The sequence below is a fragment of the Callorhinus ursinus genome, unplaced genomic scaffold, assembly GCF_003265705.2.
Source record: "Callorhinus ursinus isolate GAN/ISIS: 27379988/994484 unplaced genomic scaffold, GSC_fseal_2.0 scaffold36, whole genome shotgun sequence".
Lineage (NCBI taxonomy): Eukaryota > Metazoa > Chordata > Mammalia > Carnivora > Otariidae > Callorhinus > Callorhinus ursinus.
The window spans coordinates 10,423,550-10,438,150 of record NW_027397098.1 but is presented as its reverse complement, the minus strand read 5'-3'; the positions used below and the strand labels follow the sequence as shown (position 1 = coordinate 10,438,150).

Below are 14,601 nucleotides of genomic sequence, written 5' to 3'. Positions count from 1 at the left end.
TACAGCCCCTCTAAGCCTCCAGTGACTTATCTGGAAAATGGGTACAATGATACCTGCCTTGCTCATCCCACAGGATCTTTGTGAGCATTGAAGGAGGTGATCCATCCAAACACAAAAAAAGCATTTGTAAATGGCTTCAAATATCGGGGTTGGGCCAGTGCTGTCACTGATAAGATACTATTTTAAGGTGCCTTTCAGTTCTAATAGTTCAGAGATTCCAGATTCTTATCTTTCTGTGTCTGCATATTTTCCAGCTTCTCATTTTTACATTTAACCCAAACTATGGCTGAGACGTCTTTTAAGATGTCACTACTTTTATAACACCAGCAACTGGTAAAGGAGGATGTTGGCACCTGCTTGTCTACTTCTCTCAGCCGCAATTCTTGGGACTGCTTAGCCTCAGCCTTTCCAATAAAACTGGACCCATTTGTGTCATGTTCCTTGCTTGACCTCCTTCTGTTTCTGTGCCTTTTCTGGAATCACTTCTTCCATTTGCAAAGGCCCTTCTCCACTAAAATATACACATAATATATATATATATATAATCTCCCCTTTCTGATAGGAATTTCTTTTGGCAAACCCTCCCCTAATTCTGAGGGCACCATTTTTCTTCCTGTTGATACTTTTAATTAGAATCTTACTCATTTGGACTTTTTTTTTTAGAGTGTCTTTTCATGTACTTATACTTTATCTCCAAAAATGTAAAATAAAAACCCAGGAAGTGAACTTCATTAGGTATCCAGGGATTGATACTTGAGTAGCTTTTTTGTGCATTGCAATGTTTATGAAGGGCTGCACACTCTGGGGTTGGTCCGTCTACATCACCAGCTGTAGTGGGTTAAATGGTGGCCCCCAAAAGATAAGTTCATATCCTAACCCCTAGAACCTTGTGACTGAGACCTTCTTTGGGAAAAGGGTCTTTGCAGATGTAATTAAGTTAAGGATCTTGGAATGAGATCATCTTGGATTATCCAGGTGGCCAAGTATCCTCCTAAGAGATATACAGGGAAGACAGAAGAGGTGCAGGGAGACAAGGCAGCTGTGGGGAGACAGAGGCGGACAGGAAGGATGCCACCCAAAAGCCAAGGAGCTCCTGAGCCGCCAGATCCCAGAAGGGGCAAGGAAGCATTCTCCTTGAGAGCCTTGGGAAGTAGGATGGCCCTGCCATCAGCTTGATTTTGGACCTCTGGACTCCAGAACTGTGAGGGAATAAACTTCTGTTGGTTTAAGCCGTCAAGTTTGTGGTAATTCTGTAGCAACACTTCAAAACTAATATACCTCTTTTGTGAACAAACCCAGAAATCATAAACCCAGGTGGTCAGAAGAAGGAAATTAATAGAATCCCCACAATTCAGTTGCCAAATGGACAGGTTAGGTCAGTAAAGTTACACACGGGGAGTTGAATGGTTTTCAATGTAAGCCAGTCTCATTCTTGTGTACTTGCTAAATGACCTCTCCTTAGCTTTAATTATTTGATGGTGTCTTTCCAACATTCTCTACGACTTCAGTGACTATGCTACTAAATAAACCCAATATTCTCTCTTGTTGGCGCATCAAAAGCCATAGAAAACATAATTTCTCATACATGGACATGGGAAGGGCCCTCAACTGGGTACAGTTTGTGATATTAAAGACAATTAAGGACTATGGGTCTTTTTGTTCTGAGTGTCAATATATATGATGAAATGCTAGAGAAAAGCATTGTGCTGTGGAGAAGAAGACTACTGGGGCATATGGGCTTTTCTCTCAAGAGGTTCCTTTGAGCTCTAAGACCTCTCTCTTTTTCCAACTTATTTTTTTCTCCCTCCCTCCAATCCATCCATCCTACACAAGCTACTGAGGGGCCCCAGTGAAGGTATATTTTATGTATATTGCAGGCATTACAGATTTAAAGAGGGGAAAAAAAACCCCTAGATTCTGGTAAGGGTTCTCAATGTTCTGATGGGTATTTTTCAATTTCCTGGAGATAAAGAAATTATAGAAAACAGCTTTTTAGTATATTATTTTGTAGACAGACCCCCAAAATCCACCATATATCCAAAGGTGGCCAAAGAGATTGCTTAAGAAGAATGACTTGAAAACTTCCTCTAAGACTCCGTTCTGTGACTCTAAATAGGGCAGCTCTCCTGTGACTGTGCCCTCTGGGAATGGAGAGGTTTCTCAAAGTGAGTTTTCTGCTTACCCTGTAAGCATCTCAATACTGACCATCTCTGATGGAATGCTTCTGCGTTGTATTATACACAGTTTGCTGCCTTCAACACTCAGTGTGGAGCATCATTTAACCTTTCTTTTCTTGAGGTACAGTTGACATACAATATTATGTTTTTCCAGTGTACAACATAGTGATTCAACAATTATATACCTTATGCTGTGCTCCCCGCAAGTGTAGTCATGATCTGTCACCATACAACACTTTCACAAGATGGTTGACTATATTCCCCATGCTGTAATTTTAATCCCGGTGATTTATTTACTTTTGTACCTCTCGATCTCCATTTATTTCACCTATTCCCCCCCTCCACCCACTGCCCTATCCTCTGGCAACCAGCACTTTGTTCTCTGTATTTAAGAATCTGTTTCTGTTTTGTTTTTTTAGATTCCACATATAAGTGAATTCATATGGTATTTGTCTTTTTATGTCTGATTCATTTCACTTGGCATAATACCCTCTGGATCCATTCATACTGTTGGGAATGGCAAGATTTTATTCTTTTACATGGCTGAGTAATATTCCATTGTATATTTATACCACATCTTTTTCATTTATTCATCTATTCATGGGCACTCATGTTGCTTTGATAGCTTGGCTACTGTAAATAATGCTGCAATAAACTTTTGGGTGCATATGACTTTTCAAATTAGTGTTTTTGTTTTCTTTGGGTACATACTAGAGGTGGTAATACTGGGTGATATGGTATTTATATTTTTTAATTTTAGAAACCTTCATACTGTTTTCCATAGTGGCTATATGCACCAACAATGTGTGAGGGTTCTCTTTTCTTCGTATCCTCATCAACACCTGTTATTTCTTGTCTTTTTGATTTTAGCCATTCTGACAGATGTCAGGTGATATCTCCTTGTGGTTTTGATTTGCATATCCTTGATGGTTAGGGGTGTAGAGCACCTTTTCGTGTCTCTTGGCCATGTGTTCTTTGTAAAGATATTCATGTACTCTATCCATTTTAATCAGATTATTTTTGGTGTTGTATGAGTTCTTTATATATTTTGGATATTAATCCCTTAATGCATATATTATTTGTAAATATCTTCTTTCATTCAGTAGGTTGTCTTTTTGTTTTGTTGATGGTTTCCTCGCTGTGAAAAAGCTTCTTAGTTTCATATAGTCCCAATAGTTTCTTTTTGCTTTTGTTTCCCTTGCCTTTGGAGTCAGATTTATAAAAACACCATTAAGAATGATGTCAAAGAGCTTTACTTCCTATGTTTTCTTCTAGGAGTCTTATGGTTTCTGGTCTTAAATTCAAACATTTAACCCATTTTGAGTTAATTTTTTTGTATGGTGTAAGAAAATGGTCCAGTTTCATTCTTTTGCATGTAGCTGTCCAGTTTTCCCAACACCAGTTACTATGTTTTTGCTTTCTTTGTTGTAGATTAGTTGGCCATATATACATGGGCTTATTTCTGAGCTTTCTATCCTATTCCACTGATCTGTGTCTGCTTTTGTGCTAATACCATATTGTGCTAATACCATATTGTTTTGATTACTATAGCTTTGTAGTAGAGTTTGAAATCAGGAAACTTGATACATCCAGCTTTATTTTTCTTTCTCAAGAATGTTTTGGCAAGATTTCATTCTTTTTGATGGCTGCATAATATTCCATTGTATATAAATACCACATCTTCTTTATCCATTCATCTGTCAACGGACATCTTGGCTCTTTCCACAGTTTGGCTATTGTGGACATTGCTGCTATGAACATTGGGGTGCACGTACCCCTTCGGATCCCTACATTTGTATCTTTGCGGTAAATACCCAGTAGTGCAACTGCTGGCCTCACTGATATGAGGAATTCTTAATCTCAGGAAACAAACTGAGGGTTGCTGGAGTGGGGGTGGGGTGGGAGGGATGGGGTGGCTGGGTGATAGACATTGGGGAGGGTATGTGCTATGGTGAGCGCTGTGAATTGTATAAGACTTGAATCACAGATCTGTACCTCTGAAACAAATACTACATTATATGTTAAAAAAAAGAGAAGATAGTAGGAAGGGAAAAATGAAGGGGGGGGAGAATCAGAGGGGGAGATGAACCATGAGAGACTATGGACTCTGAGAAACAAACTGAGGGTTCTAGAGGGGAGGGGGGGTGGGGGGATGGGTTAGCCCGGTGATGGGTATTAAAGAGGGCATGTATTGAATGGAGCACTGAGTGTTATATGCAAACAATGGATCATGGAACACTGCATCAAAAACTAATGATGTAATGTATGGTGATTAACAAAACATAATAAAATAAAAAAGAAAAAGTTTTATTTTAAATTTTATACCAGTTGAGCTGAAAATTAGATATTTTCTATATTGACTAAAACAATTATTTTCACAGTATAACTAAAACTACAATAATATTTCCCATCAGAAAAACTATGTCGCAGTCCATGAATAAATGTCTACATTGGTAATGTAATGCTGCTCTTTAATAAACAGATTTATATAAGGAGAAAAAAAATGTTTTGGCCATGTGGGGTCTTTTGTGGTTCCATATAAATTTTAGAGTTTTTTGTTCTAGTTTCGTAAAAAATGTCATTGGAATTTTGATAGGGATTGCACTGAATCTGCAGATTGCTTTGTGTAGTATGGACATTTTAACAGTGTTCTTCCAAGCCATGAGCACCAAATATCTTTCCTTTTATTTGTGTCATCTTCAATCTCTTTCATCAGTATGTTACAGTTTTCAGCATACATATCTTTCATGTCCTTGGTTAAATTTATTCCTATGTATTTTTTCGATGTAGTTGTAAATGGGATTGTTTTCTTGATTTCTCTTTCTGATACTTCATTATTAGTATATAGAAATGGAGCAGGTTCTATATATTAATTTTGTATCCTGCAACTTTACTGAATTCATTTATTCTAATAGTTTTTGTTCTAGTAGTTTTTTTTTCTGGAATCTAGTATCATGTCCTCTGCAAATGAGTTTTACTTCCTTTTTTAGCAATATGGATGTCTTTGTTTCTTTTTCCTATCTGATTCCAATACTGTGTTGAATAAAAGTGGCATGAATGGACATTCTTGTCTTGTTCCTGATCTTAGAAGAAAGGCTCTCAGTTTTTCACCACTGCATATACAGTTACCTCTGGGTTTGTCATATATGGCCTCCATTATGTTGATGTGTGGTGATCCCTCTAAACCCATCTTGAGAGTTTTTATCATGAAAGGATGCTGAATTTAGTCAAATGCTTTTACTACATCTGTTGAGATGATATTTTTATTTTTCATTTTGTTAATGTGGTGTATTCACATTGATTAGCAGGTATTTAACCATCCTTGCATCCCTAGAATAAATCCTATTTGATCATGGTGAATGACCCTTTTAATGTATTGTTGAGTTTGATTTTTTTTTTTTGATTACTGATTCAATTTTGTTACTAGTAATCAGTTCAGATTTTCTATTTCTTCTTGATTCAGTCTTAGAAGATTGTATATTTGTAGGAATTTATCCATTTATTCTAGGTTGTCCCAATTTGTTGACATATAATTTTTTTTTTGTAGTCCCTTATAACCCTATGTATTTCTGTGGTGTCAGTTGTAACTTCTCTTTCATTTCTTGATATTACTTATTTGGGGTCCTCTCTCTGTGATTACTATGACAAAAGGTTTGCCAATTTTATCTTTTCAAAGATCTACCTCTTAGATTCATTGATCTTTTCTATTTCTTTTTTAGTCTGTATTTCATTCATTTTTGCTCTGAACTTTATTTCCTTTTTTCTATAAATTTGGGCTTTGTTTATTCTTCTTTTTCTTGTTCTGTTTGGTTTAAGTTTAGATTGTTTATTTAAGAGACTTTTTTTATTTCTTGAGGTAGGCCTGTATCCTTATAAATTTTTCTAACAGCTTTTCCTGTGTCCCAAAGATTTTGAACCACTGTGTTTCCACGTTCATTTGTCTCCAGGTATATTTGATTTCCTTTTTGATTTCTTTATATAGCTATTGGCTGTTTAGTAGCATGTTGTTTAGCCTCTATGTGTCTGTGGTTTTTCCAGTTTTCTTCTTTTTTTCTGAGTTCTAGTTTCATATTGCTGTGGTTGGAAAAAATGCTTGATATGATTTCACTATTCTTAAATTTATTGAGACTTGTTTTGTGGCCTACCCATGATCTATCCTGGAAAATGTTCCAGGTGCACTTGAAAAGAACGTTTATACTGTTTTCAGATAGACTACTCTGTATATATCTGCTCAGTTCATGTGGTCTAATGTACTTAAATCCACTGTTTCCTTATTGATTTTCTGCCTGGATATTCTGTCCATTGATATAAGCAGGGTATTAAAGTCCCCTACTATTATTGCATTATTGTTAATTTCTCCCTTTATGTCTGTCAATATTTGCTTCCTATGTTAGGTGCTCCTGTGTTGGATACGTATTTATAATTGTTATGTCCTTTTGTTGGATCAATCCTTTTATGATTATGTAATGCTTGCCTTTCTCTCTTGTTACAGGCTTTGGTTTAAACTTGATTTTGTCTGATATAATATTGCTACAGGTTTTTCTTCTATTCGCATGGGTTATCTTTTTCCATACCTTTACTTTCTATGTGTCTTTATATCTGAAGTGAGTCTCTGGTAGGCAGCATATAACTGGGTCTTGTTCTTTATTCAGTCATCTATGTCTTTTGACTGGAGCATTTAGTCTGCCTACATTTAATGTAATTATTGATAGGTATGTACTTGCTATTTTGTTAATTGTTTTCTGGTTGTTTTTGTAGTTCTCTGTTCTTCTTGCTCTCCTTCCTTACGGTTGATGACTTCCTTTAGTGTTATGTTTGGGTTCCTTTCTCTTTATTTTTTGTTATCTATTAGAGATATATAAATGTGGTTACCATGAGGTTTATATAACACCATCCCAAGTACATAGCAGTGTACATTAAGTTGATGGTCACGTAAGTTCAAGCACACTACAATCTTAGTCCTCTCCCTCCAGGTTTTATATGATGATGTTCTATTTTACATACATTTTTATATAGTGAATCCATTAATTTTTGTACATGTGATTGATTTTACATTTTAACCTTCATACTAGGTTTACAAGTGATTTGCACTGTTTACTTTTACCAGTGATTTTTTTTTTCTCTTTCATAATTTTCTTGAAGGCCCTTCTTTTCTGCTTAAAGAAGTCCCTTTAACATTTCTCGTCAGGCTGGTTTGGTGGTGACGACCTCTTTTAACTTTTGTCTGGGAAATTCTTTATGTCTTCTTCAATTCTGAATGATAACCTAGCTGGGTAGAGTATTCTTGGTTATAGTTTTCTTCCTTTCACTACTTTGAATGTATCACGCCTTCTTGCCTTCAGAGTATCTCCCTTACGGGGTTTCACTTAAACATAACTAGTTGTTTTTCCCTTGCCTCTTTTAAGATTTTCTTTATCTTTAATTTCTTACATTTTCATTATTTTGTGTCTTGGTGTGGACCTCTTGAGTTCGTCTTGTTTTGGACTCTGTGCTTCCTGAACCTGGATGTCTATTCCCTTCCCTAGGTTAGGGAAATTTTCAGCTATTATTTCTTCAAATATAGTTTTCTGCCCCTTTTTCTCTTTTTCTTTCTCTTCTAATAACAAATGTTAGTATACCTGATGTTGTCCCAGAGGTCCCTTAACCTATGCTAATTTAAAAAAAATTTATTTATTTTAGAGAGAGCAAGTGGGGAAGGGGCAGAGGGAGAGAACCTTCAAGCTGACTTACCTGCTGAGCACAGAGCCCAATGTGGGGCTCAGTCTCACAACCCATGAGATCATGACCTGAGCTGAAACCAAGAGTCGGATGCTTAACTGGCTGAGCCACCCAGGGACCCCCATGCTAATTTTTAAAATTCTCTTTTCTTTTTTCCGTTCAGCTTTGGTGCTTTCCATGCCCTGTTTTCCAGATGCTGATCTGTTCTTCTACATCCTCTAATCTAGTACTGATGCCGCTAGTGTAGTTTTCATTTCTGCTATTGCATTCTTTATTTGATTCGTTCTTTTTTTGTATTTTCTGTTTGTTGAATTTTCACTGAGTTCATCCACTTTTCTCTCAAGTCTGGTGGGCATCTTTATGACCATTTCTTTGAACTCTCTTTCAGTTAGATTGCTATCTCTATTTTCCTTAGTTATTTTTCTGAAGTTTTGTCTTGTTTTTTTAGCTTGGAGCATATTCTTCTGTCTCCTCACTTTGACTTTTTCTGTTTATTTCTATGCATTAGGTGAAAAAGGTATCTCCCTAAGTCTTGAAGGAATGACTTTGTGTAGGAATGTCCTCTGTATAGACTGTGTATGCCTGGGGTGCTCTGTGCAGGGGGCTTCTTGGAGGGATCCCTCCCCCTTCAGTTGGTAGTGTCGGGGGCAGGGCTCCAAAATTACTCTGCCTCTGTACTTTGCTGAGAAGCTGTCTAGTTGGCCATCAGTTCTTCAGGAGGAATTGCTCCTCTATATGTTGGAGTAGATTTGTAGGTCCATGGGAGGAGGTGAGTTTAGGGTTTTCCTATGCTGCCATCTTGGACCTGCTCTTACCACTGAACCTTACTGATGACTCCGGGTCAGTGTTATGAACACTTGCCACAGAAGACCACATAATCCCACTCTCCCAGAGCCTTTTATTTGTCTCACATCTTCCCTTATGTCAGATTCAACACGCCCCTCTCCCTGTGCTTGCTGGGCCAGCCTCCAGCGGCTCAGCCAGCCTCCTGTCTAGCTCTTTTTTTTTTTTTTTAAGTTTTATTTTCTCCCTTAATCTGCAGTGAGTCAGAAACCAGAAAACTAAGCTTTTGATGATTTCTGTGTTAAATAAGTGTCAAACTATGTTTTGAGAAAAGAGGCAAGGGGATTAAAGTGTAATGGCTTTCCTCTAAGAAGGATGTGAAAAGATGGTGTACAATAGAGACATTTTGGATAGACATGCGCTCGTGAAGGAGGGTACACGTGGCTTCCTATGCACTTCTATCAGGTGTAGGCAGATAGATTTCCACAGTTGCATTTGAGTGTTCAAGGAAGAGTTCCCCTCTCCTTCCCTACCCAAGAGAATGTTCAATGAGCATTTCTAGCTGGCCCAAGCAAAAACAAGAGATATGAAGGAGGCAGAGAGTGAAAGCCATGAAAAGATGCCAAAGAGAAAGCAGGGTAATGGAAGGAGATGAAACAAGTGGAAGTGAGAAGCCGAATAACTGTAAGGACCAGAATAAAGAACACTATGAGGTCAGAGCCTTACTGCTTTTGGACTGGAGTTCCTGACTTGACTGTCATCACCATGGGCATGGAACTTCCTGCCACAGAGGTACCCTGGCCATTTCACATCACTACAGTGATTCAATTAATTGGACAGGGAAATCCAGATATCTCAGTATGTTTCCAGAGAGTGAACTTTACCTGTACACAATTCCTTTGGAATGAAGGAACTGCAGACCAAGAATGATTTCAGCAGCATAGAACCTGAGGGAAGGAAAATCAAAGTTGAATATGGATGCATTAACGGAACAAAAGAAAATCCCCATTTGACATAGTGAGCATTCCGTGCAAGTGCTGTCCTCGGCGTGCACACGCACCTTCCGTACATAATTTTGTTTAGTCCTAACAAGAGGGAGAAGTCATCCATTCCATACATGCGGCCCCCAGCCGTGGGAGGATGAAGCGAAGCGGGTACCTCAATTGAGTCTTACCTGCGCTACTGCTTTTTATACTTTAAACCATAATGTTCAAACTGGCATTTCTTTTTGCTAATAAAACACCCATGGACATTAAATGTCATAGTGTAAGTAGTACAGGAAAATAATTTTCCCTTTTATTTTAAACTCTGCTCGGTGCCCTTAGACCTGCATGCAGGGTCATTCCACATAGACCTGAGTTATTTATGGGCAAGAAATGCAGCCCGAGAGGCAGAGGAAAGGCTACTGGAAGATGGGAGGAGATGCTGCTCTCCATCTCCGGTGATGACAGGCACCCGGGAGGCACTGAGATCATGGCAGACAGTGTGTCCGTGATGGCTTTCAAGTCTTCCAGAGGTAGTGAGGAAGGCAGACTTGGAATCCTTTAGCATGAAAACTGCCTAATGATTTCTCTGCTGCAGAAATCCCATAAAATTATCTCTGGGCACTTTGCGGATGGTTCCTGGAGGTGATGAGCTTAGTGGTATGCTAGCCACTGGCTTTGATAAAAAGCCATTTCAGCCAGAGATTTCTGTAGAAGCTGGTGGGACCAGTTCATCTTTCAGCCCAGCTCAGCCTAAACCACTCAAATTGTTCATTAGGGGTGAGTGAAAGACTACTGAGCACCAGGCAGAGAAAGCTAGTGTGTACCCATATTTTTAAGTGAGCCTTGTGGCACAGTTTTCTTTTTTTCTGAATGTCAGAGTGGTTTTATTATTGAGGAAACAGGGCCCACGGGAGGAAGGGTACCAGGGGGCTCTGTGGGACTCAGCAGCATTCCCACCTGCTAAATGCAGCCTTCCCGATTCCACTTGATGCCAAAGAAGGTGAAGATTTGTTCTCAAGGAGTAAATGCTCTTCTGGTTTCCTAATACTCATGTCCCTGGAGCCATATGCTTTATGCCTTCACACTGAGCTCTCCATTAGTTAAAGCCTTAGTTAAAAGCTTTAGTTAAAGCTTCATCCCCATGACCACTAAGATCTGTGTTTCATGTGACTACTTCTTTTCAAAGGGCAAATATTTGTTCCTGTGTTTAGATTCTTTAGAAGCGTGATGAATCAGGGCAGTTTCCTAAGAAACTAAGTCACTGATACCAAAACACAAAGAAATGAAACAAAACGGACTCTGGTTTAAGCTTCACAAACTGGGAACATAGTTACCTTGTTTGATATGTCCCTCAGGGGTTACCCTGACCTGGGATTGTGGCATGCTAAGGAAATGGGAAAAATGCCACATGGGAGAAATATTCTGCCGGTATCCTAGGTAATCGGTACCTGACAAGAACAGGGGGAGAATCCCCAAACCCTTTAGAGCGCTCTTACGTTGCTCTGGAAAGATCAAACTTGTGGCAGCTTTGGATGTGGTACATTAAGTCTCCTCCATTGAGATACTCCATCACAAAAAAGAGGTTTTCCTGGAGAAAAACAGAAGAATTCCGAATTTCAGCTTTTTAAAAAAATAAGAAAACAAGGACTACTTTTTAAAGATTTAGATTATTTCAGGGGAACCAATTCTGTCTTGATCACTTATAAAAAGACAGTCACGATAATTTAGCTGATGTATAGCATTTCCGAGCACCAAGAAGCTTAGGGCATGTGGGAGGTGTATGTGTAACATTTGCTGGGATACTTGCAGGCTATGATTCAGCAGATGGGGCACAGCCCGAAGAAGGGTCCAACTGGACTTGCCCACCCAACAGTGGGATGGTGTTGGGCACTTAGTGGATGCTGACTGTATACCTACTGAAATTGATAGTGCGTAGGATGGTAAAGAGAATACAATTCGGGGCTCCAATTCCAGGTGCAGGGCTTGGAAGCATGCATTCAACACTTAGTAAGCAGTTCTGAACATACTCTACAGGTATGGCCCTGTGGCAGGAGTGACAGTGGGGATGTGCATTCCTGCCTCATCCATCAGAGATGATGAAACACAGTCCTGCCTTCAGGAACCTTACGATTAAGTATAGTCTTATTTCTTTGCAGTCCTGATTTCATTTGTTGTGAGCCACAAGTGATGAACTAGCACATTGTTCCTAACAGAAGACCCCATGCATGTTACTAGAGCGGGCCCCCCTTGAATGGCAGCCATCAAAAGCAAGGCTGAGTGGTCTTCAGGTTGTGGTTAGAGCATCAGAAGTGGCTACAATTGAGCCTGAGTTCCTCCTGCTATGTGAGACCATACTTCTTCAGTAAGCACATTTATGGCATTTTTGAGCATCTCAATTCTGAGAGTCCTCATGAACCGCAGAATTAGTCACCCTTAAAGTGTGAAGACATTTAACGTGTCTGTGCATAAATTTGCACCTGAAAGCCTCACTTGGGTGATTTTTTAACAGAATTAACCTTTGAGTTTTGATGTGAGACTAACCAAGGCCCTGGGGCATAGAAGGTGATGGTGTTCTGGTCTGACAGTAACATACCCTGCCTGCCATTTCTACTGGGAAACCAAATATTGTGGCTATTATCTCAATAGTTCAGGTAAAGGTAAGTGTTGTCCTGTTTTTTCTAAAGTTGACCCCTGATCTAATTTACTGGTTTCGTATATCTTTAACTGGAGCCCTTTCCCTTATGGACAGGCCAAAATTTTCCGCTGATAGAAGTCCTATCTTAACATTACTATTTCACACATAACTTGAGATTAATCATTTGTCCAATCTGCACACATCTGCTTTGTCAATAGCACATCTTTCCTTTACCTCTTATTCTTCGAAGTACTGTATGGACAGCTTCTAACTATCTTTTAACATAAAACTGTGATGGCCTGTATGCACATGGCGGTGGAATCGCCTAGATGCTCAGAAGAATGAAAGATATAAAAACTTAAAGTAAGGCCATTTATAACAGCGCTCAGACAAAAGGATTGTCTTGAGAGTTAGGAAGCTTACAAGTTCCTATAAAAGTTGAAAATTTGGAATTTATATATTGTCAGCTAGGAGTAGAGGCAAGAGGCCAACACTAACTTCTACACACCTGTGGGCATAGCGGTCCCATCAGTTCTTAGGCTTAAATCAGTTCTGCACCTAGCTGTGAAGGACTGGGGCTTAAATCTCTGTTTACTCCCTTGGACATTCCAAGAAGACCACACTACCATAGAGATTATTAATTAAATAGTAATGGAGATTTATAGCACCTTGGATGCCACGCTTAATCCTACTAAAAGATTTTATCTCTACAATAAATCTTTTAAAACGATCTATTCTTTTTTTTAATAAACAGTCAATATTTATTCAGGTGAAAACCTTGAGGAGGGCCAGTTAGCAAATATCCAAAATTTATAGATATAGTTAATAAAGTAAGCATGTATTCCTTTTAAGCAATTTCTGTAAGTTGCTTAGATTTAAATCCTATGAATTTCAGAATCAGGATTTAAAAATTTTTTTTTATTAACGTATGTATTATTTGTTTCAGGGGTACAGGTCTATAATTCATCAGTCTTGTACAATTCACAGCGCTCACCATAGCACATACCCTCCCCAGTGTCTATCACCCAGCCACCCCATCCCTCCCAACCCCTCCACTCCAGCAACCCTCAGTTTGTTTCCTGAGATTAAGAGTCTCTTATGGTTTGTCTCCCTCTCTGGTTTCATCTTGTTTCATTTTTCCCCTCCCTTCCCCTATGATCCTCTGTCTTGTATCTCAAATTCCTCATATCAGTGAGATCATTTGATACTTATCTTTCTCTGACTTATTTTGCTTAGAATACCCTCTAGTTCCATCCACATCATTGCAAATGTCAAGATTTCATTTTTTTGTTGGCTGCATAATATTCCATTGTATATATATACCAAGCGGGATTTATTCCTGGGCTGCAAGGTTGGTTCAACATCCACAAATCAATCAGTGTGATACCATACATTAATAAAAGAAAGCACAGGAACCATATGATCCTCTCAATAGATGCAGAAACGGCATTTGACAAAGTACAGCAACGTTTCTTGATTAAAACTCTTCACAGTGTAGGGATAGAGGGTACATACCTCAATATCATAAAAGCTATCTATGAATAACCCACAGTAAATATCATACTCAATGGGGAAAAACGAGAGCTTTTCCCCTAAGGTCAGGAACACAGCAGGGATGTCCACTATCACCACTGCTATTCAACATAGTACTAGAAGTCTCCTAGCCTCAGCAATCAGACAACAAAAAGAAATAAAAGGCATCCAAATTGGCAAAAAAGAAGTGAAACTCTCACTTTCTGCAGATGATATGATACTTTATGTGGAAACCCCAAAACTGCTAGAAGTCATACAGGAATTCAGTAAAGTAGCAGGATAGAAAACCAATGCACAGAAATCTGTTGCATTCCTATACACCAGCAACAAGGCAGAAGAAAGAGAAATTAAGGAATTGATCCCATTTACAATTGCATCCAAAACAATAAGATACCTAGGAATAAATCTAACCAAAGAGGTAAAGGATCTGTACTCAGAAAACTATAGAATACTCATGAAAGAAATTGAGGAAGACACAAAGAAATGGAAAAATATTCCATGCTCATGGATTAGAAGAATAAATATTGTGAAAATGTCTATGCTACCTAGAGCAATCTACACATTTAATGCAATCCCTATCAAAACACCATCCACTTTTTTCAAAGAAATGGAACAAATAATCCTAAAATTTGTATAGAATCAGAAAAGACCCCGAATACCCAGAGGAATGTTGAAAAAGAAAAGCAAAGCTGGTGGCATCACAATTCCGGACTTTAAGCTCTATTACAAAGCTGTAATCAAGACAGTATGGTACTGGCACAAAAACCGA

At 38.6% G+C, this 14,601-nt stretch overlaps 1 protein-coding gene across 3 annotated transcripts in view; it reads right to left on the bottom strand.

The window, feature by feature from the left end:
* The window catches only part of PRKCQ (protein kinase C theta), a 192,219-nt gene that overhangs the window by 21,014 nt on the left and 156,604 nt on the right, over window positions 1-14,601 (bottom strand). For all 3 annotated transcript variants that reach the window (XM_025853423.2, XM_025853424.2, XM_025853422.2), the window contains 2 exons: window positions 11,161-11,252; window positions 9,563-9,625 (listed from right to left, as the gene is read on the bottom strand). In XM_025853423.2, the coding sequence (XP_025709208.1) occupies window positions 9,563-9,625; window positions 11,161-11,252 (155 nt within the window). The remainder of the gene's footprint in view (window positions 1-9,562; window positions 9,626-11,160; window positions 11,253-14,601) is intronic.